Source organism: Molossus molossus, unplaced genomic scaffold, assembly GCF_014108415.1.
Source record: "Molossus molossus isolate mMolMol1 unplaced genomic scaffold, mMolMol1.p scaffold_m16_p_15, whole genome shotgun sequence".
Taxonomy (NCBI): domain Eukaryota; kingdom Metazoa; phylum Chordata; class Mammalia; order Chiroptera; family Molossidae; genus Molossus; species Molossus molossus.
Genome location: NW_023425350.1, coordinates 33,533,472 through 33,555,854, shown reverse-complemented (window position 1 = coordinate 33,555,854; position 22,383 = coordinate 33,533,472). Strand labels below are relative to the sequence as shown.

The 22,383-nt window shown below is 37.2% G+C and overlaps 1 protein-coding gene across 4 annotated transcripts in view; it reads right to left on the bottom strand.

Annotated features, from left to right (window-relative positions):
* The window catches only part of PPP1R21 (protein phosphatase 1 regulatory subunit 21), a 62,614-nt gene that overhangs the window by 657 nt on the left and 39,574 nt on the right, over positions 1-22,383 (bottom strand). The window contains exons 15-22 of one of the 4 annotated variants that reach the window (XR_004959668.1): positions 22,002-22,154; positions 19,313-19,405; positions 15,230-15,469; positions 12,078-12,110; positions 10,231-10,347; positions 7,062-7,160; positions 5,633-5,761; positions 3,005-3,162 (exon numbers count right to left, since the gene is read on the bottom strand). Coding sequence is in view for 3 of the 4 variants with exons in the window: in XM_036262539.1 (XP_036118432.1) it covers positions 3,133-3,162; positions 5,633-5,761; positions 7,062-7,160; positions 10,231-10,347; positions 12,078-12,110; positions 15,230-15,469; positions 19,313-19,405; positions 22,002-22,154 (894 nt within the window). In the remaining variant the exon portion in view is untranslated. Of the gene's footprint in view, positions 1-2,504; positions 3,163-5,632; positions 5,762-7,061; positions 7,161-9,661; positions 9,707-10,230; positions 10,348-12,077; positions 12,111-15,229; positions 15,470-19,312; positions 19,406-22,001; positions 22,155-22,383 lie in introns of those variants that run through there. The other 3 variants (XM_036262539.1, XM_036262540.1, XM_036262541.1) reach the window with 3 other exon arrangements.

Sequence of the window (22,383 nt, the reverse complement as noted above, 5' to 3'; positions counted from 1 at the left end):
CCAACTGAAAGGCTCATACTACAGTATGAATAATCCAGGCTCTGGAATCAGACTAGCCTGGTTGAATCCTGGCTCAACAAGTACTAGCTGTATGACTGTGGACAAGTTGCTCAGCCTCTCTAAGCCTTAGTTTTCTGTCTGTAAAATGGGGATAGTGACAGCATGAATGAGAAACAGTTATTGGAGGTTAAAGTGAAAGACTACATGTCAAGTCTTACCAATGCCTAACTATGGTAACTGGTTAATAAAAGATGGTTGTTATATGCCTTGGGAAGGGATTCTGCCAAGAGGACAGAGATCTTATCAGTTAAGTTAAAAAGGAGTAACTGTGCCAAGAAACCAACTGCACCCTTTATAGTCTTGCCCTGTCCCTCAGCCCTAGGAAACCTCCCAAGGTGCAATGACCTCACAGTGCACTGGCCAAACAGTCCACAGGTCCTGCCTGCAGATCTACAGGGCCAGACACCATGCAGGGTAACAGGGGGGCTAGTCTGGGAGCTCTGGCAGCTCACAGCTGATGGGAGACACAAACCTCGGCCACCAAAGCAGAGAGGGAAACAATCCTAAGATTCACATTGTCTGAGAGAAAAACAGGCCCATCGTGCAGGAAAAGTAAGACTTTTCCTGACCTAGAGGTTTGAGGGTTTTCATAAAGGTAGACGGACAGTACACTGGATGACTGGAAAAGAATGAAGAAAAAGTGAGAGAGCCGGAGTGGCTCAGTTGGCTGAGCATCAGCCCGTGCACCTTTGGTTTGATTGATGTCTCTCTCTCTCTGTCTCTTTAAGCATGTTCTCAGGTGAAAATTTTAAAAAGAGAGCAAGAGAGAGAGGGTCAGCTGTACCTGTCTCACATGCACACACCACTGCTAGATGGTGCCCAACAGGCAATGAGCAGCCATTTGAAGGCTTTCCATCAGGTTTTATGCTTTAGAAAGATGCTCTGTAAAAGGGGTGGGAGGTCTGGAGTACAAGAAAGAGTATTCCAGATATTAGGTAGCCAGGGTTCGAGTTAAGATATCAAGTGAGGAGCAGTTAGAATTGAGAGATTCTAACTGCAAAGGCAGGAAAATTCAGTAAGATAACCAATAAGATGTGCAGAAGAATCAAAGGTGATTTCCACATATTCAGCTTAAGTTACAACTAGGTAGCTAGTTGCTCATTCCTCAATCTTCTCTTTTAGTCAAGTTTGTCCAGGCCAAAATCCTTGTTCATTTCTAACTCCTCTCTCTCTCTCTCGCACTCCATATCCCAGCCAATCAGCATTCATTCAACAAATATTCACTGAATGCCAAGCAATGTTCTAGGGACAGGGAATACAGCAGTGCAAAACCCAACCAGAACCCCTGCCTTCAGGGAGCTATATCTTCTAGAGGTGGAAACAAGTCATCAATAAGATAAATAGGCAAAACATACTATTAAATTATGATAAGTATTGAGAAGTAAAATATAGCAGAGGAGAATGATAGAAATACAGAGGAAAGGAGTTGCAATGTCGGCAAATCCTATTAATCCTTTCTTCAAAATATATCCAAAAACAGACTTCACACAACTTCCACTGCCACCATGGTCTAGTCCACCATCATCTCTCAACAGTCTCCTATTATTTTCACAGCCTCCTGACTGGACTCTGCTTCCACCATTGCTCCCCTACAATCTATCATAGCGGCTGGAAACCTTAAGTTAAGATGGAGCTAATCAGCAAGGTTATTTGGTTTCCCTCACAGTGCATGGGGGCCTAGGCACAGCTGCAGGGAAAACAGCTGGTCCAGTTGACAGAGAACTGGAAATGGGCAGGTCACAGAACACAAACCTGAAGGGCTAGGAAGAATGGACGCAGCTGACTCACCAAAGATCCCCAAGGCAGGATCCAAACACTTCCATTACTGTGAAGACTGTGCGTAACAACTGCCTCTCTATGACATACAGCGGGGGATTTGGGGCAGGGACCAAGGGACCAGCTTTTGTGCTGAGCACAGAGAGAAGCCAGTGGTGAACTCTCAGGCAAACCACAATAAAACACTTTGGAGGGTGATTAGCAGCTGTCTAGAGAAGAGGCTCAAGGGAGATGGAGCTGCAGGCAGGAAGGGTGGGAGGTAGAGAGAAAGGGGTTTCGGATTGAATCAGTTAATCTGGGGACTTGGACATGGAGTGAAATGGGCCTGTGCAAGCAACTCAGAAGAAAGAAACAATCCATATATTTAGGGCTGGGGAATGGACATACAGGACAGACATCCCAGAGGTATACAATGGAATGATACAATGTTTATAAAATAAACCAAGCAGAGCCTGAAAGGGCTCAGGGTCCTAGCTTGAAGTATAGTTCAAAGTACCTCTCAAGGCAAAACTCAAAGCCTTAATAAAGGATTAACCATACAATTATATTCCAATTTGGGGGATTAGAAAGATTACATCTAAATCAACTGGGATTTGGCAAATTTTGTAAAGCCTACTCTAATAGGTTTCCGTTTCCTTTATCAAATTTTCATAGAGAGACTGAAGGTTTGATATAAGTACGAATTTATTGACATCAATTTCCTTAAGCTATTATTCCAACACAGAGAGGGTACTAAAGAGCTGAAGACAATGATAATAAACCCACAGAATCTGAAGTTTACAAGGCCCACTCCGAGAGAGAGAGAGAGAGAGAGAGAGAGAGAGAGAAGGAAAAAGTCTTCAAAAAGAATCTGGAAACTGCTTTCAATCATAGCAAGAAGTAATGAGTTTGACAATGTAAGCATTTTATCCAGAAACATATATCTATTCCATAGATACCAAATTATTACCATATAATAGAGTTTGAAAATATACAAAATATCTGTTGTTCTTACATACTGAAATTAAAACCTAATTTTAAAAAGTGCACAGTAAAAACAGCGTAATGAAACCTACAATATCCATGGTATGTATATAGTTTTCCATTGTACTGTCAACATCAAATTGTGTATTTGCCTTACTGGTTACAAATATATTTTCAATGGTTCAAAGCCATTTACAACACTGACTAGTTCACAAGGTCCAATAATACTCCAGCTTCCTGAAGGCGGCCAGCACTGGACGTGGAGTCTCGGCCCTGCAGCTCCCTGCAGCAGTAGCAGTTCTGGAAAGAAGTCACCAACCAGCTATGTGTAAACTATCGACTCTTGTTCTTTTTAGAATTTCCCTGTATAAAGAAAAATATCAACAATAAGAATACAAACTTCAAGAAAAATACTTCACATAGTTTATTGACTAAGCTGTCTGGAAGCTATATTTCACTTTGAACAACTTTAGCTCCCAAAAGGAGAAAAGCTGATGACCTTGCACAGCTAACTTTTATTCAGTAATCACAAAACAGTTTATTACTTTTAATTTTCCCCACTCTTTAAGTTCATGGACCCTTATCCTCCTGGGGGCTGAGGACAGGCAATAAAGAAAGAAAAGATAGCTATCTTAGATTTAACAAACCAAATATTCTTTCTGTTCCATAAAACTGAATAAAAATTTTAGCCGAAACATATTTCTTTGTTGTTTAAATAACTATCTTTTAAAGGTCTTATCAGAGCAAATGGCAATGATTTTTCTCTCAAAAGGAAGCTTGGACACTGGTTGAAAACAAGCTAGAGGGGAAGATGTCTTAACTTATTCCCAATTCCCTCACATATGGACATTTGGACTTTCCAGTTTTGCATAACTTTTCTTCTTTCTGGAAAAGTTCTCTTTTTAGAAAAACATTCTAATTAAATTCCTATACTTAACTATTAGATAACAAACACATTCTTTTAATGTAAGTGGGAGATGCTTGCAGAATACAAACATTAAGAGCAAGATAATGGCAAGCAAATGGTTTCAGGATGTTTACTTGGTATCCAGTAGAGACAATGTCAACTCAGCCATAAGATAATGCTTTGGAAATCTGAATTACTAATGGACAGGAAGAGAAAAAAAGCCATAGGGATCATGGAATAATCAAAAGAAGGTTAACAATATATACTATAAAGTGAAGAAGGGTCTCTAACTCAGTGTTTTATAAATGACAGGTATTTTAAGGACTAGATTAATAAGTTCTGAGAGGGCCTGAAAATTCCCTAACTTCTAAGGTAGCAACAATGAGCTCTGCTATACTCAACATTAACCCTTCTCCAGTCAGAACAAAATGCCTTCTATAGCTCTGGAGTCTGAAGTTTCCCTGCTACTTTCTTCCATGTGTTAGGTGCTAAAACAGGCTTTCTCATATTGCTCATTCTAATGTACATACTTTATACATGAGCTGGCTATCACCCTGCTGCAATATCAAGAGGCCAAAAGGGTTAAAGGAGGCATTCTTTAAGAGGACCAAACCCCACCCCCTACCTCTAAGCTCAAGTTTCCTGAAGCACAAGTAACTGGAGAACCATAATCAAAGCCACATTGGCTGGTTGCAATCATCACAAGATGTCCCAGAAAAGCCCTGGTCGGTTTGGCTCAGCAGCTAGAGCATCGGCCCACGGTCCAGAGAGACCTGGGTTCAGTTTCTGCTAAGGGCATGTGCCTGGATTGCGGTTTGTCCCCGGCCCCAGTTGGGGTTGTGCGGGAGGCAGCCACTCGATGTGTTCCTTTCACGTCGATGTTTCTCTCTCTCTCTTCCTCCCTCTCACTCTATCTGGACAAAAGTGGAAAAATGTCCTTGGGTGAGGATTAAAAAAAGAAGATGTCCCAGGAAAGCATCAGAGACACTCCCCAAAGTAGCCAGAGGCCAATCAATATCATGGAACTACCCTGAGAAACAAAAGTATAAAACGCAGATTCCAATACATTAACATGATATATTTTCCAAGGAGATGCTAACTAAGCAGAATGCTGTCCTGCACCACCACTGGCTGATGCTAAAATAAAGCTATGGTGTATGCATCTCTATTTCCTTCCCAGCGCCAGCATGTAGCAGGAATTCAATAAATGCCTGTTAAATCAATAGGGGCAGCCATGGATTTCAAAGAGCATGGGCTGGAGACAGTATATCCAAGCTGGTGGTGGTACAGTATTGTCTGAGTTACCAAAATGTGCTAAGTATTTGAGATCATGCATGGAACCAAGTCTCGGGCCTCCTGAAACCTACTTTTAATGATATGTAGATATGCATTTCAACATAAAAATAATGCCAATATCCAATGACCCCAGCCTGGAGGCTTTATGTGAAATGAAATCAAAGGAACATTTTTGAATTAAAAGGACAAGACATTCTTAGGTTATATGAATATATATGAAAATACATTTGCTAAAGAGGGTTACTCTTTAACAGTACCATTTTAAATTTGTATAAAAAAGAGTAAGCCCAATCATAAACCTCCTAAAAGTCCCCTATACTTATATAACAGTAGCATTGATGCAAAAAAAAAAAGGACACAGTATTAGGGCCTTACAGGTCAGACCTTCTCTCAATATAACTCAAAGAAATTTAATTTTACTTTTGGATAAGAGGACAAATTATATATATATAATATATATATATATTATATATATAAATTATATATAATATATATATATATATATATAACAAGTTATAAACACTTTAAATCTCTTAACCCTTTGTTCCTGAAATGCACAGCAATGAAATACCTTACATTAAATACATTAAGTATTAAATATTATACTGTAGAGAGCCTACCCCCCCTTACCTTACTGGACATCTTTAGTGTGTCAATCTCTTCTCTTTGTTTAGACAATGTCTCATTCATGCTGCACAGGTGGTCACTCATCATACTTAACTGATCTTCATAACTCCTCTTGGTAGTTGTGAGTTCATCCTAAATGGCAAAGGGAAAGAGGGGAAAAAAAGAAAAAATCAAAACCCTACCAGTTATACCACTCTGAGGGTTTTATAATTTATTTTTTAAATTTTGGAAAAGCAACTTATCTAAATGACCTATAAAATCAATTAACATGAAGGTTAAGCCAAAAGCCTAACAAGAGAGCAAAGTTAAAAGAAATGGGGAAAAGGTGTTTCTCAGCCTTGAAAATGTTGAATGTCTTTGCAAAAATGAAAGCATTTCCTTCTAGGCCAGGTATAAAATTATCACAGAGAGATGATCTTTTCAAGTCCCCTCTAGTGAGGTAGGGAAGTATGTTTCTGGTACCATTCCGCACGTGGATGGCCCACAGCCCTCCAGGCAGGAACCTCCTTGAAAGAAGCACCGTCCTTTTTGTTCCCATCTCTCAGCCTCTCGTCAGCCCTTTAAACTCTAATCCTGTGCTCCCAGTTAATCTAATAAACTAATCTGAAACCAGGAGGAAGTGGGTGTTGCTCTGCTAATGTGTTTTTTCTTTGCCTGTATCATGTTTATACTTAACAGGAGCTTTCTGGAAACAAAGCTTTAAAACAAAGCAGTAGTTAAGGAGAAATATTTTGCAGCCCTACCTTTCAGTTCAGTAAAGAGAAGGAACAGAGTAAAAGTAGGGTGACAGGGATTAATAGGGAGGAGGAAAGGACAAAAGGTATGGATCATACTACCACATATGTGGAATGAAAACATGCTCAGTGCTTCTGTAAAATGCAATAAATACCAGTATTTTAATCCATAATTGGCAACTTTGACATAAGCAGATATTCTGTTGACTCAAGAAGGGTGACACTTTGTGACTAAAATATCCCATTATTTATCATATACTTTGAAATAGTGTTGGATAGTTTGGGAAGTTGGAAAATGTAAAGAAGTTGCATAACAAGTATAGAGAGATATAACTATTTGCATTAACTATTGCATACATTTCATATTAAACAAATAATGACATAAAATTCAGCTAAAATGTTTGTATAATGAATTACCTTGTTTATGAAAATAAAAGTAATTTTACTTACAAAAAAAGAAATGTTGACTACAAAACTATTTAAAATTAAAATCAAGTCAGAGAAACAAACAATACAACCACATTTTGCTTTACATAAGTAAGATGTTACTTTAAAATGAGTTAGAAATAAAGTGGTTAGAAAAATGTGTGTCTAGAGGTCGATGCCATTACTTTAGGAAAAAAATGCTGACTTTGCTGCCTAAGAACTTTGAATGAAAAAACACATGAAAACTGCTTAGGTAACACTTATAAACTCACTTGTAGTCTGCTGATGTTCTGACTGGCTACTTTCATCTCCTCTGCCAGTGTCTCTTTGGACTTTTCGGCCAAGGCCAGTCTTTTAGAGAGTGCTCGGCACTGTTCAATCAGAAAGCATTCCATTATCACAGGGAGCATTTCCCAAAAACAAATTTACTTCAGGGAAGATTATTAGAAAACAATCCCCCAAACCAAAGCCCTTCCTCCTTCCACCCCTCCCTCCCTACTTTCTTCCACAAATATCTGCAGAATACCTCCAGGCCTTATATCAGACACTAGAGTACACATAAGGAACATGTGGTCCCACTCTCATCATTTTTTAAATAAAATCAAAATGATTTATTATTGAATATTCTTAAAATGTATAAAATCCTGCAGCTCTGAACAAGAAACAGAGATATGGCACCAATGAAATAAGACATCACTACAGATCCCACAGACTTTTCTAGTGTCAACTTAAATACAAGAGGTAAACTGAGGCAAACTCCAATGACCAAAATTTGAGTATATATGGAAACAGCAGAGGAATTGCAATTTGGGACATGCAAACTATAGCAAGCTACAGGTGAATTCACTGAGGAATTGGGGCAAACTAAAGACATGCTAGGAGTGGGTGGGAAGCTACAGTCCAAGCAGAAACTGTATTGTCTGGAGGATAGAGAGAAACTCTTGATGGAGGGTCATTGATCAGGGGTTGTTTCAGTTTTCTGTAAATCAAACATTTATGGGAAATCAGTCTTTAAATTTACTTTACCTAAGAAACCATATGTGAGACTCCCCATTTCATATCCTCCAGTTCTGTTTTAGAATAAAATCTTTTCACAATAAATATGTGTACCTTATGAAGAACGTAATCCAAGTGAGATAAAATGGACTTATATCCAAAATTTATTTTCCAAGACAGCCTCAAGAATAGATTGATGTAGTTACATTTGTTTATTATTTTCTTTTGTTTCCTTTGCCCAAGGAGATATATCAGAAAAAAATATTCCTAAGGTCATTCTCATCATTTTAATAAGGAAACAGAATGTCTATTAACCCAAGCTCATCAATGTTTTATCCTAACTCTAATCCAACAACCAGTGGTTACAAAACATAAGAAGTTTTTACATTTACCCAGGATTCATTTATACTCACTCTGGAGACAAAAAGGGAAGTGGTTATTTCAAACATTATCGAATGGTGTCTGACCATGCAATGTGGATCCTAAGATACTTTTCTTGTGTTTTAAGTCCTTTATTAAAGACTACATTACAGGAACAATAAAAGCTTTACAGTTCTACTCTACAGATTACGCTCTATCTATATGTGTGTGGGGGTGGGGTGGAATGTGAGAGCAGTACTGTAAAGATCCCAACTGCTTTCTTTGGGGGTTTACCAAACCAAGGCTATTCAGACACAGAAGAAAAAAGAAAAAATCTATTTCACACTCTTACATTCTTGTTAAAGAGGGAGTATAACCAAACTTTCTGATAAGGCCAAGAGACAGACAAGGAGGATCTCTTGAGACACATTTGAATGCTGTGTCGACATCAGATGCTCAGACTAATCATTCCAGTAAAGTCATATGGGGTCATCACTTCCTGTTTACAGATGAGGAAAAACTAGGACAATTTAAAAATTCTTGTATCACAATTGTGCTGAAGACATTTACTAAAACCAGCAAGTCTCTTGGAAATAAAACAGCCTCAAAAATCCCCATTCGCCCAGCCAGTGTGGCTCAGTGGATTGAGAATCTTCCCATGGACTGAGAGGTCCCAGTTCGATTCCCGGTCAGGGCATATGTCCGGGTTGTGGGCTCAATCCCCAGCAAGGGGTGTGTAGGAGGCAGCTGATCGATGTAGCTCTCTCATATCAATGTTTCTATCTCTTTCTATATAAAAAAATAAATAAAAACATTAAAAAAAAAAACCACCCATTTCAGGAAATTTTAGCCAATCAAATTAACTGCCCTCTGTTAACCAAACAAATGTGCACTCAGCACTAAACCTGAAAAAGAGGGAAAGAGTTTTACAAGGCATGGGGCCTCATGAAGATAATAATCAACTCTGGGACAGCAGCTCAGAAGGCAGTCAGGTATCCAAATAAGGACATGATTTTGTGCTGCACCGCGTGGCTCAGATGGTAAGCACTCCAGCAGTTCTGTTGTAAGTCATCCAGTCCACTGTCCTCCCCCTTTTCTAGAGCCCTGCAAGCTGTCATTATTGATCTACTCATCCAACAGGTATGTAATGGTTGCTTGTGAACAACACTAAGCTAAGCACATCATTTATTTTAGTAGGAAAAAAGAAGCAAAGCCCCTCTCCACTTCCAGCAACTGGCCACCTATCAACTTCTCCATCACCATAGTTAATGGAGAAAATCACAAAGTTAGGTCCCAATAAAGGGTGTTGTCTTTTTTTTTTTTTTTTTTTTTTAACAATTACAGCATTATAATTCTCTGACATCTACAGCTGATCTTTTAATATCAAGCTTCAAATCAGAGACCTTACCAGTATTCTTATGTTAGTAACATCCACTCTACCTTATCATTTGTTTCTTACTCTTTGATAGCTGTACTTTCTTCCTTCATTTTCTCCCCCTTCTAATCAATGAACTGTATATAATTTTATTCATTATCTTGCATAGTGTTTTTCCAGTTCTCTCTGGAAAATAAATTACTTAGTGAGAAAAAATGAAAATGTAACAAAAGTAAGATGCTATACCTTTTAAAGTTTGAAAAGGTTATATTTGTGTCACTTACAGAAACTCATTTCAACAAATTGTCCTTTAGAAACTGAAAAGTATTTTTTTAAAAAAGGAAAAGGTATATTTTGTTTTTTAATTTTCCTATATAAAAATTCCCTCGCCTATGAATGGTACCTGCCTAAAATTCTCTAAAACAACGAATCTATAATAATAATATTTCAAAACATACATGACCCTAAAAAAAACTACCTATAAGTCACAACTATTTTTTAGTAACTTGGAAATAACAAATCAGTCCCATATTTACTGAAATGAAAACTTTGATTGGAATGTAGACCCACCAATATGAATTCTAACTAAATTCTTATGAATGAAAAGACACTGAGTTCTCTCTTCTGGTGAACAGCGGAGACCAGGACAGTGACCTAATTCCTGAAGGGATAAGGAATAAACCACCCAATCTAATTAACAGTCCACTCACCTCAGCATAAAAATGTACTGACTTACTGTCAGCCAGCTGCAGCTGAGATGTCAGTTCCACTATCCTTGCCATGTAGTGATTTTTAATTAAGTCTTCACGAGATTCCACATCTGGAACCTAAATAGTGAACACATAACTAAATAAATGAAAGCCAATGAGATGAAGCAGTTCTGGGAAAAAAAATTAATATCACTTTAGGATACAAAGAGACAATATTTTGTACATTTTCATTTGAAATTTCATGGGGGAATCATAGTTTTCCTACCCCTCAAAGCAACTTCAGCCCTGGCCGGTTTGGCTCAGCAGTTAGAGCGTCGGCCCACAGACCAAAGAGTTGCAGGTTCAATTCTGGTCAAGGGCACATACCTCAGTTGTGGTTTGGTCCCCAGCCCTGGTTGGGGTGGTGCAGGAGGCAGCCAGTCGATGTGCCTCTCTCTCACATCTCTTTCTCTCTCTCTCTCTCCCTCCCTCCCTCCCTCCTCTCCTCCCTCCCACTCTAACTAAGGATAAATGGGAAAAAAGTATCCTCAGGTGAGGATTTTTAAAAAAGCAACTTCAGATAGAGCAGGTAAATGAATTCTCCAAATTTCTTTTTTCAACATCTGCCTATCTCAGAATGAAGCTGTGGCTTCTAGAGAACAGAGCAGAAGTGAGGTATTAATTGGTTAGCCCCTGGGGCCATGTTCTTCCATCAGCTTTCATTAGCCACAAACCTGACTTTCAAAATTTCCATGTGTCTGACTCCTATGTCCTCCTCTAACTGGAAGAGGGCAAGAAAAAGGGAACATGTATTGAAAGCCCCTAAAATCTGAACATTCTTTTCTTTTTTTTTTTTTTTTTTTTATCCTCACCTGAGGACATTTTTCCTTTTTTTGTTCAGAATAGAGTGGGAGGGAGAGAGAGGAAGAGAGAGAAAAACATCGACGTGAAAGGGACACATCGAGTGGCTGCCACCCACACAACCCAACCAGGGCTGGGGACAAACTGTAACCAAGGTATGCGCCCTTAGCGGGAACCGAACCCAGGTCTCTCTGGACCGCAGGCCACTGAGCCAAACTGGCCTAGGGCTGAACATTCTTTCCCCGCAACATTATCTTAAAACAGCTCTAATGCTCTTAAAGATATTCACCAGTTAAACTATTTCTATAATGAACAGTTATGAGCCTTGTCCCAGACTATTATTTCTTCTAGTTACTCTAGCAAAGACATACTATTCAATTTAGTTTAAAAAATACATGCATAAGTCCAAGATTACCTGTAGTAGAAGGCCAATAAGAAAATCAAAGAATTTATCAAAGGACCTAAACTATATTTAACAGCGTACCATATTAAGTGGTAAGCTGAATGACTTCAGTTTCCTTTTAATGATTATTTATAAAGCTATAGCTTATAATATTTCACAATTCATATGTGCAAACCTATGTGACAAGCCAAATCTGACCTGGGTTCATTCATTGGAGGGCTGGAAACAACCAGCGAGCACACTGGTCATCAAGGCCCTGAAAAGCCCTGCTTTCCCAGCCTGCCCACTGGGAGGGCTAAAGGCTCTCAGCCTCACCCAGCATGCCAACAAGCTGATGCCGTGCACAAGCCATGTTCAAACCACACCTTGTCAAACTGCCAAATCAAGTCATTCAACGAAGTATTTACAAAAGAGGCTATAATTTGTTGGTGACAGTTAAAATAGAACCAGAGAGATCCACTGATGGAAGGGGAAAACATTGGTTTCACATTTGCTAGAATGGTCAGAAAACACAATTAGACAAAGCTGACTTTTGTAAGACTTTGTCAACAAACATGCAGCTAGATATTTACTAACAAACAACATGATGGCAAGCACACATTACCTCACTGTCAGACGTCCTGGTTAAAATCCCAATCTAGAACATAAGAAAAAAATTCTTTAGAATAGACTTTACATTTCAAACACAATAGTTTAAACACGTAATATTTTCTTTTCTCAGTTCATACTTTAAAGTATACTGGGACTGGAGTAATAGAAGATCAGCATCAGACTGTGCTTTGCTACAAGAAAGCAGTACTTGCAGCTAGGTAACCACATTTGCTATTTCTGCCATAAGGCGGAAATGGATAATGATCATCACTGTTTCCCCTATCAAAATGCTGTTAGTCATTTTCATCAATGAAGACAACAAACTGGTAAGAGAGAACAGCTTTTGACTCGCCTTGTGATTTCTGTACCTATTTCCAAAGCCGTAATCAAGATGGTGACCATCATAACAGGACATTCCAAACAGAAAAAAAACAAACAAACAAAACAAAAAACACTAGCTGAAAATTCAAAATAAGGCAGAAGAAATACATTTGAATACAATGTTATTATGACATCAATAAGTATTCACTTCAGATTTAAATCAATGAAAATGTAATTTTAGACACACTGAAGTGCTCCCAAGGTTTTGAAAGCTTGGTTTTGTGATCAAGACTTCAACAACAGACAGTCATTATTACTAGATTCAGGTTACTATTCATGTGCTTGGGCATAAAAACTTAAAATCTACTGGAAACTCAGTTTCAATGGAGTCTGTTAATCAGAGATGACACCCAATAAACAGTTTTCACAGATTCTAAATAATCAACTCAAGAGTATCAGCTGAATGTGTACTAATGAATGTTATGCCCACCTAGCTGTAAATGGTCTTTTATGAGACTTTTTTAAAAAAAGCAGAGCCATAATTTTCTACTCACTGAAGCAGGAGTATCAATTAGTCTTACCCTTTCAGTTAAAAACTGTTTATAGCAACCTGCCAATCATTTAGTTTTATATATTCAAATATTACTACATTTGGCATCCATTCTGCCTCTCCATCCTCACCCCCTCATTCCCAAATTATGATTTGAGAATGTGGGACAGCACACAGCTCCTCTGCACAGATGTCTATCCAACCTCTTATTCGTTAGATTGAGAGCAACTAAGGAAAGCAATAGATTCAATCATGAAAAATGAAAGAAAGCCGACCATATCTTGGGTCTCTAATCCTGACCATCAAAGACCATGTCCAAAACCGTGGAAAATGTGACGCTCTCAAATGTACCTTAAATGAGGGGATAATAAGAAAGGCTGAAAAGCAGAAACATCAAGGAAGACAGAAAGACACCATCTCTCTCTCTTTTTTTAATTTGTATTTATTGATTTTAGAGAGAGAGCAGAAGGTGGGGGGAGAAAGAGAGAAACATATTTGTTGTTCCACTTATTTATGCATTCATTGGTTGCTTTCTGTATGTGCCCTGACCAAGGATCAAACCCTCAACCTTGGAGTATCAGGATGAGGCTCTAACCAATTATGCTACCCACCAGGGTAAAAACACTGTCTCTTTTTATCTCTGTTGTCTCCAGATCATTTTTGGCAGGAATATGCTATGTGCAAAGGGAAAGACAGTTCTATGGTGAGCCCCTGTCTTGGCTTGAAATAGTCTTCTCCTGCCTTGGACTCCACCTCACTTTTGAATACACTTATGTTATTCTTCTATGACGTCCTCCCTGAGCCCTCCAGAGACCTTCTCTGTGATCCCACAGTGTGCTATATTGGGCTCACTATCAGTTTACCTGTGAGTATGGTGTCCATTCAAGTCCAAGCCCTGAGAAGTTTGATTTATGTTTTTTGCTTTGCTAAAACTTTTCATTCTTTTTCTCTCCCTTATATTTTATTACACAAATTTTCAAATATACCAAAAGTTGGGGGGTATTAAAAAACATGTGTATAACCATCAACTACACTCAGTAATTAACACTTCGCTGCATTTGCTTTATTTGTGTGTACATATTTATTCTGAACAATCTAAAAGTAAACTGCAGACATTACAATACCTTACCCTAAGTACTCTGGCATTTATCTCCCAAAATTAAGATATTCTCCTAAATAATCATACCACTATCACACGTAGAAAAATTAACAATAATATGAGTTTTTGACAATGTTAAAGTGCAATGAATCAAATTGGTGTGCATATTTTACTATCAGTTATGCTCCGAATCAGATGCAAGTTAAATATGAAAGCGACCATGACTTGTTCTTCAATAGCATCAGTGAGCGATGGGATCAAGTACACACCTTAGGACAAGGCCTTCAAGAAGCACTATGGATCTCCTCAAGTTCTTTGAGAAATGCTTGTGAAAACACACTTAATAAGACCTTTCTGATTATGAGGGGTGTTTTTTCTTCTTAATTTCTCTTTTCCTATATTTTCTTTCTTTTTTTTTATAGTAGACAGAATATTATATAATCCAGTGGTTCTCAACCTTCCTAATGCCGCGACCCTTTAATATAATTCCTCATGTTGTGGTGACCCCCAACCATAAAGTTATTTTTGTTTCTACTTCATAACTATAATTTTGCTACTGTGATGTCTTAGGCGACCCCTGTGAAAGGGTCGTTCAACCCCTAAAGGGGTCGCAACCCACAGGTTGAGAACCGCTGTTATAATCAGAAATGTCTCTCAGAGTAACTTTGAATTCTATTAACTCCAAAAGAGACATTTCTATATCACAGCAATTAAAAATAAGGCAAGAAATATTAAGTTGCAAAATAACCTGCCAGTGTATTGCCTTACGAAATACAATTAATCCGATGGGTCTCTGTATTAAATGTATGTCATAAAGCTTTATAGTGTCTAGAAATATACCATACAATTGATTAAAAATAGTATTTGTGGTCATTTCTATAAAGAGCTAGGCATTTACTCCTTGATCAGAAACATAATTCCACTTTATAAATGTTTCTATGGAAAACCAGAATCATCTTAAATTTGACTTGTTCTATCTTTTCCAAGAACAAAACCCTCACCATGGCAAAGTCTCATGTAAAATCAAAGGGAATTTAATAGAGATGGTTTCTAGAGGAGGCATCTGCTTACCAACCTACTTTCTCTAAAGCATACAGATTACTCCTATTATAAACTGACATGTAATTTAGATGGCTAACACTGAACACTAGGTTAGACCCTTACCAGCTAACATTTTAAAACAGACAGCACTTACCAGGCTGGTGCTGGGAACTGGCTCCTGCACAGCCCCAGCTGTTTCTTCCTGACCTGAAGCATTTACCACAGAGGCATCTTCCTGGGCCAGGCCAACCACCTGCCTACTACTTGTACTCTTCAGTTTCTCTGCAATTCTCTGGTTTTCTTTCTCTAGCTTGATTTTGGCTAATTGTGCTTCCAACATCCAATGTTCTTTTTCCTGCTCCAGTTTAGAAATCTTCTCCAAACTCTGCTGAACCTTGAAAGCAACAGAGAGTTCTGTACCTTAGAAGATAAAACTTAGTGGTCAAAAAAATACTTTACAGAATGGAATGTAAGCCAAACTATCTCACAGAGGTAAAAACAAATAAGTCTGATCCTGGAATTGTGAGAAATGTAGTCAACAGGATATAGAAAGCACATCCATAAATTAAGAAATTGAGCCCTGGCCGGTTTGGCTCAGCGGTTAGAGCGTCGGTCTGCGGACCAAAGAGTCCAGGGTTCAGTTCCCGCTAAGGGCACGTACCTCAGTTGCAGTTTGTCCCCGGCACTGGCTGGGATCATGTGGGTGGCAACCAGTTGATGTGTCTCTCTCACATCAATGTTTCTCTCTCTCTCTCTCTTCCTCACTCTCTCCCTCCTGCTCTATCTGAAGATAAATGCAAAGATGTCCCCAGGTGAGGATAAAAAAAGAAAAGAAATTGAACTATGGTAAAATAAAAACTCTGTATTCATTGAAAGGTATCATTAAGAGAGTAGAAAGGAAAGCCAAAGAATGGAAGAAGAAGCATGTATTCAATAGAGGACTAATATCCAGAACATATTAAAGCACTTCTATAAATCAATAAGACAGACAACCCAACAGAGAAATGGGAAGAAAAAAGACATGAATAGACACTTGAACAAGACTATAAACATAAAAAGAGGATACTCTAGCCTTGGCTGGTATGGCTCAGTGGTTAGAGTACCATCCTATACACCAAAGAGTCTCGAGTTCGATTTCCGGTCAGGACACATACTCAGGTTTCTGGTTCAAAGACTGGTCAGGGCATGCACATGAGGCTACTGGTTAATGTTTCTCACATCAATGTTTCTCTCCCTCTCCCTTCCTCTCTCTAAAATCAATGACAAACATATCCTCAGGTGAAGATTAAAAAGAAGGTACTCAATGTCACTATTTAAAAAAAGCAATTTAAAACCACCCAAATGACTAAAAAATTTTTTTATAAAGTGAACAAATTGAGAAGTACAAATTGATAGTTACATAATAGTCACAGATATAGAAATCAAAGCATAGAGAAGATATGATATGATATGATATGATATGATATGATATGATATATGATATGATAGCTATGTATGGAGCCAGGTGGGTACTTGAGATATCGGGAACCACTTTATAAAGTATATGATTGTCTAACCACTATGCTGTATATTTGAAACCAATACAAAATAATACTGAATGTAAACTGTAATTAAAAAAAAGAAAATACAAAGGTGGGCATGTTTGTGGGGTAACTGTAATAATCATATATATAATGCTGAGAGGAGTGAAATTTGGGACATTGGAAAACTGTTTGGCAGGATCTTTTAAAACTCAACATATCATATCCTATGACCCAATAATTCCCCTTCTAGGTATATACCAAATAGAAATGCATGCATGTTTACCAAAAGACATGTATAAGAATGTTCATAGCAGCACTATGACAGTCAAACACTTGAAACAACCCAAATACTCATAAACAGTAATAAATAATGTATATTTACACAATAAAATACTCAACAGCAACGAAAATGGACAGATTACAACTATGTATAACAGATGAATACTACAAATGTAATGCTGAATGAAAGAAGCCAGACCTAAAAGGGCATACACTATATAATCTTACCTAATAAAAAATTCAGTATCAGCCCTGGCCAGTTTGGCTCAGTGGTTAGAGCGTCGGCCTGCGGTCCTGAGAGACCCGGGTTCGGTTCCCGCTAAGGGCATGTACCTCGGTTGCAGTTTGTCCCCGGCCCTGGTCGGTTGTGCGGGTGGCAACCACTCGATGTGTCCCTTCACATCGATGTTTCTCTCTCTCTCTCTGTTCCTCTCTCTCCCTCCCACTCTACCTGAACAAAAAATGGAAAAATGTCGTCGGGTGAGGATAAAAAAAAAAATTAAAAAAAAAAAAATTCAGTATCAGGCAACAAACCTAATGTATGGTGTCTGAACACAGGATAACGGTTATCTTTTGGGTAGAGGAAAATAGCAACTGCAAAGGGGCAAGAGGAAGGCTTCTGGGGTCCTAGTAATGTTTTTTAATGGGTATATCTTACATAAATAAATAAATAAATAAATATTCTTTTTTGTTTTATTTTATCTAGGTGCTGATTATATTATTTCATTGGGTATATATTAATGACCTATATACTTTCCCTTAAGTATATTATACTGCAATAAGAAGTTTAAAAGCGAATTATCAGGTCAAATAAAAGCTTGGGAATTACATAAAATAAAATCTTATCATGAATTCCAAATGCTTTACCAACTATCATGGTTGACCAATCACCAAGCACCAGGCACTATTCAAGTACTTTCCTCCTTTTATCTACCAAGTCCTCCTAACAGACCTACATTTCTCATTTCCCAAAGAGAACTAAAACTCCCAGCAGCTAAACCACCTGCTAAATTAACAAATAGCAGAGCCAGGATTTGGGACCCCATCTGTCTTATTCATAAGTCTGATTCTTTCATTATATCACACTGCCTCCCATTGGCTCAATTAATCCTTACAAGACCCTGAAAAGTAGATATTATCTTCACTCTAGAGAGGCAGGAAGTAAAACTCAGAGTGTTTATCAGACTAGCCTGCAGCTGGTCAATGACAGAGTGGGAAAAGCAATAGCTCTGAAGTCAGGTAATTCTTTGTTGCTGTTGTTTTAATTCTATCTTTTCTTTTTCTTTAATTTTTTTCCATTACCGTTTATCACCTCTAGGCCCTCTTCCACCCCCACACCCCACCCTCCAGTCCATGAGTCCTCTCTTTTGAAGTCAGACAATTCTGCCATTTACTAGCTACTTTGGGTAAAAACTGCTTCATTTCTTTGAGCCTTGTTTTCTTCACATAAAATAAGAAAATCAAAACAAATTCTTTAGGCATTCTACATTTTATTATTTGTCTCAGGAATTCTGTTTTTCAGGAATTATTCTGTGTATGAAATTTTTAGTTCCAACATTACAGCGTACAAATATCAAAAAGATAAGTGAAACGTGTCCAATGAAAATAAGGTCAGCACAGACAAAATATTGTCTCAGATGAATCTGTGTTGTCTTTAGAATAAACATTTCCAAAACTAAAAGCAAGCCAGTGTTAAAGTGAATAAATCTCTGACAATATTTAAACTGGTGTCATTTTGTACCAACTTGTACAAAGATAGTACCTCCTATCTTCATATACCCCCAAATTTGATCTACCAAGTGAATATTAAAATTTTTTCATTCCTGCCCTGGGAGGTTAGGCTCAGCAGTAAGAACGTCGGCCTGCAGACTAAGGGGTCTCGGGTTCAATTTCCAGTCAAGGGCATGTACTTGGGTTGATCCCTGACCCCAGTTGGGGTCGTGTGGGAGGCAACCAATCTGTGTGTCTCTATCACATAGATGTTTCTCTCTCTCCCTCTTTCTCTCTTCCACTCTCTCTAAAAAATCAATGGAAAAATATCCTCAGATAAGGGTTAACAACAACAAAAAATAACTTCATTCCTGTTCATTTAAGGAAAAAAAGTAACTCATGGAGTCTCTAGCCCCTCCCTCCTTTGCTTTGTTATTTCAGACATTTAAATCAAGTGCCTAAAGAACTGATCATCATGGCCAAAATGTGTTGGTATTACTTTACTGCGATTATAACAGTTGAATCAAAATCAATTTAAATTTAGAGTACAAAGAAATATTTTCAATGCATTATGCTTACGGTGCGTTTTAGCATGTGTTAAACAATTAACTTTACATGTTTACTTATATAGCCTTTTAAATCACCCTATGTATGTTAAAAACCTTTTCCAAGGGGTTTATCATTTATGCTCTTTAAGAAGTACCATGATTTTCCAAGGGCCATACCTGCTGTGCAAGGCCTTCTCGACTTTCGGTAGAGCTGAGAAGGACCCGGCGGTTCGCCAGTGCTTCTTCATAAGGCACAGACTCTGAGAGGGGCTATGGGAAAAGCAGCATTAAAACATTAAGAACAAGATCGTATCAGCTTCCTGATCCTATATACACAAATTAGAATATTAAATGGAGTTTGATAAATTCAGATGTATGCCAAGACAGACTATTTCCTTTAATACAAGTGAAAAGAAACTTCTTTAAAAAAAAAAACAATGAAGGTGAACTTGTCATACCAGTTACAAGCTACATTAATCCATATTGACTTGCACCAAAATAGAAAAATAAAGGAACAGAATAGAAAATCTAGAAACAGACAAAAGCATATACAAAAATGTGTGACAAATGTTACATTTTTAAGTCAATGGAGAAAGAATAGCTTGAATAAATGATACCAGAACAACCAGCTAATAATTTTAAAAAATAAGTATTTAGATCCCTATTTTTGCACCTCATATCAGAATAAATGAATTCAAGATGGACTGAAAATCTCAAGCTAAAAATTTAGACCACAAAAATACTGGAAAAATATATAGGTGACCATCTCTATAATTTTAGGAAGTGCCCTGAGTTTCTAAAATTCCCCTGAGAATCACCATCATTAAGAAAAAGACTGGTTTGATGACATAAAAAGTAAAGCTTCTATTCTGAAAAAGCAGTACAGATATCTGAGGAGAAATATTTACAATATAAATAAGAAATTAGCCCTGGCCAGTTTAGCTCAGTGGTTGGAGCGTCAGCCTGCGGACCAGAGAGTCCCGGGTTCGGTTCCCGCTAGGAGCACATACCAAAAAAATAAATAAACAAATAAATAAATAAATAATTAAAACCCTTAATATAGAGAGAGCTTTCAACCCTAATTAGGAATATTTATTTAAAAACAGATAAATCATTTAAACAAAAAATTAATAGAATATTCACAATAACATTACAAAAGAATGTTCCACTTCTATAATAAAGAAATTAAAATTAAAATAACAATGAGAAGTTTCTTGTCTGAGGTTAACAAATATTAAATGTATGGGTTAAATTTGTACATCTAGTAATGGTAAACTATAAACAGGTAACTTCCCTAAAGTGTCAAAATATGAAAATGTGTCAAAACATGAAATATTCATAGACTTTGAACCAGCATTTCCTTTTCTAGGAATTAATCTTAAAGATATAATTAAAGCAATTAGACAAATATAGGGAAATAGGTAGCCTTATACATTGCTAGAATTTTAAAGCAATATAGCTAGCCACTTGTAAGGGCAATTTGGCAGTAAATATTAAAACTTAAAATGTGCAAATCACACAACCTAGAACATTCCACTTCTAGGTTCCATACACATGCCCAAGGAGTCATTTGTAAAACTATCCATTGCAGCATTATCACAACACTAAAAAAACTGGACCCCACCTAATGATCACCAATAAGGGAATACTCAAATGAACCAGAGAATATCCATATTACAGAATTCTATGCCATATTTAAAAGAAATATAGTAGCCACCATGTGTAATGATACAGACAGATCTCTAAATTATATTTTAAATGAAGAAAAAAGCAAGTTGCATAATGAAAAATGACTTTAGGGTGAAGAAAAAGAAAAGTCTATCTATTATATATTGTCTATAGGTTTATACAGACGCATAAAGTGCTCCAAAAGAGTCTGCAAGGTTACACACCAAACTGATAAAAATATATAGTTACCTCTAGAGAGGAACTAGAATTAGAGATTATAATTAACCTATAATGTTCTAATGTAATATAAGAATGTATTTATACATTATGTATAACTAAAAGTTAAAAAAAAATAAAGAGAAAAAGGTAAAAACAAATGCACAAAGTCACATGTGCAAGAATACCCACTACAAAATCGTATATAACAGTGAAAACTAGGAAAACAACCTAAAAATCCACTAGAATTGGATTAGTTAATTAAATTACTGCACATTTACAGAATGAAATGCTATAAATGAAATACTACAAAGCACTAAAGGAGAACAATTTATATTTACAAATATATATATTTTGATATATAAAGATATCCACACTATATTACAAGAAAAAACAGACTTTAAATCAGTGTATGTATCTAGATAGACTGCTTTTTATAGCACATGTGTTTGTCTGTGTGTGTGTGTGTTGTGTGCATGTATATACACACATTAAAATTTTTTCAGATATAGATATAATCTAACAAAGTTAAGAATAGCTAGTTTTGGGTGGCAGGATTTGGAGTGACCATGATTGTCTTCTTCATGTACTGTTGTTGTATCTTCTGATTTCTTTTTGCAATGACTGTGTATTCTTAAAATATTCAGGTAACAATTATAAATGTATTCCAAGTATTTTTCTGTTTCTAAAAGTTTAATATTTTCTGAAGTTTGACACTGGCTGCCTGGATGCTTCACCCTAAACAATTTACTAGGCACTGGGGACATGAGTCCAACATGGTTTATGCATATATCATATATGAGGCAAGGTTTGGGTCTGTTACCTCCTCCTCCCCAAAGAACTCCAAAACCACCAAACACCTGTGCCCCCAAATTGTGTAAAACCTAAGTACTATAACATAAATTGTGGAAAAATTCTTGCCATTCTCTGGAATTATTCTTGATTTTCCCACTGATTTAAATGTTAACAGAAGCTCACAAACCTTTCTCAAAGCCTTCATATAGGCAGCAGCTTTTTTCTTGTACTGTAACATGCATTCGGCTGAAAGAGGACTAATGAATCCACTGGCTGCCTTAGGCCCATAGCTCAGTGAAGCAATGAAGAAGTCCACATTGTTGCTGAAGAAAGATGCAATCTAAATGAAGTGTGACAAGAAGATAGGTTTTGTTTTCCAATAATATACCTAAAATATATAACAGCTTTCAAAGCAGAGTTAAAAATATTGAGAATGGAAATCAAATCTCAGCACCTGCCCAAAAGCCCACATTTATTTACTTGAGAATGCCTAGGCAATTATTTATAATAAAAAGACCTATCAGTATAAATACTGAGACTATACTTCTGACAGGTCTTAATCTAGACAA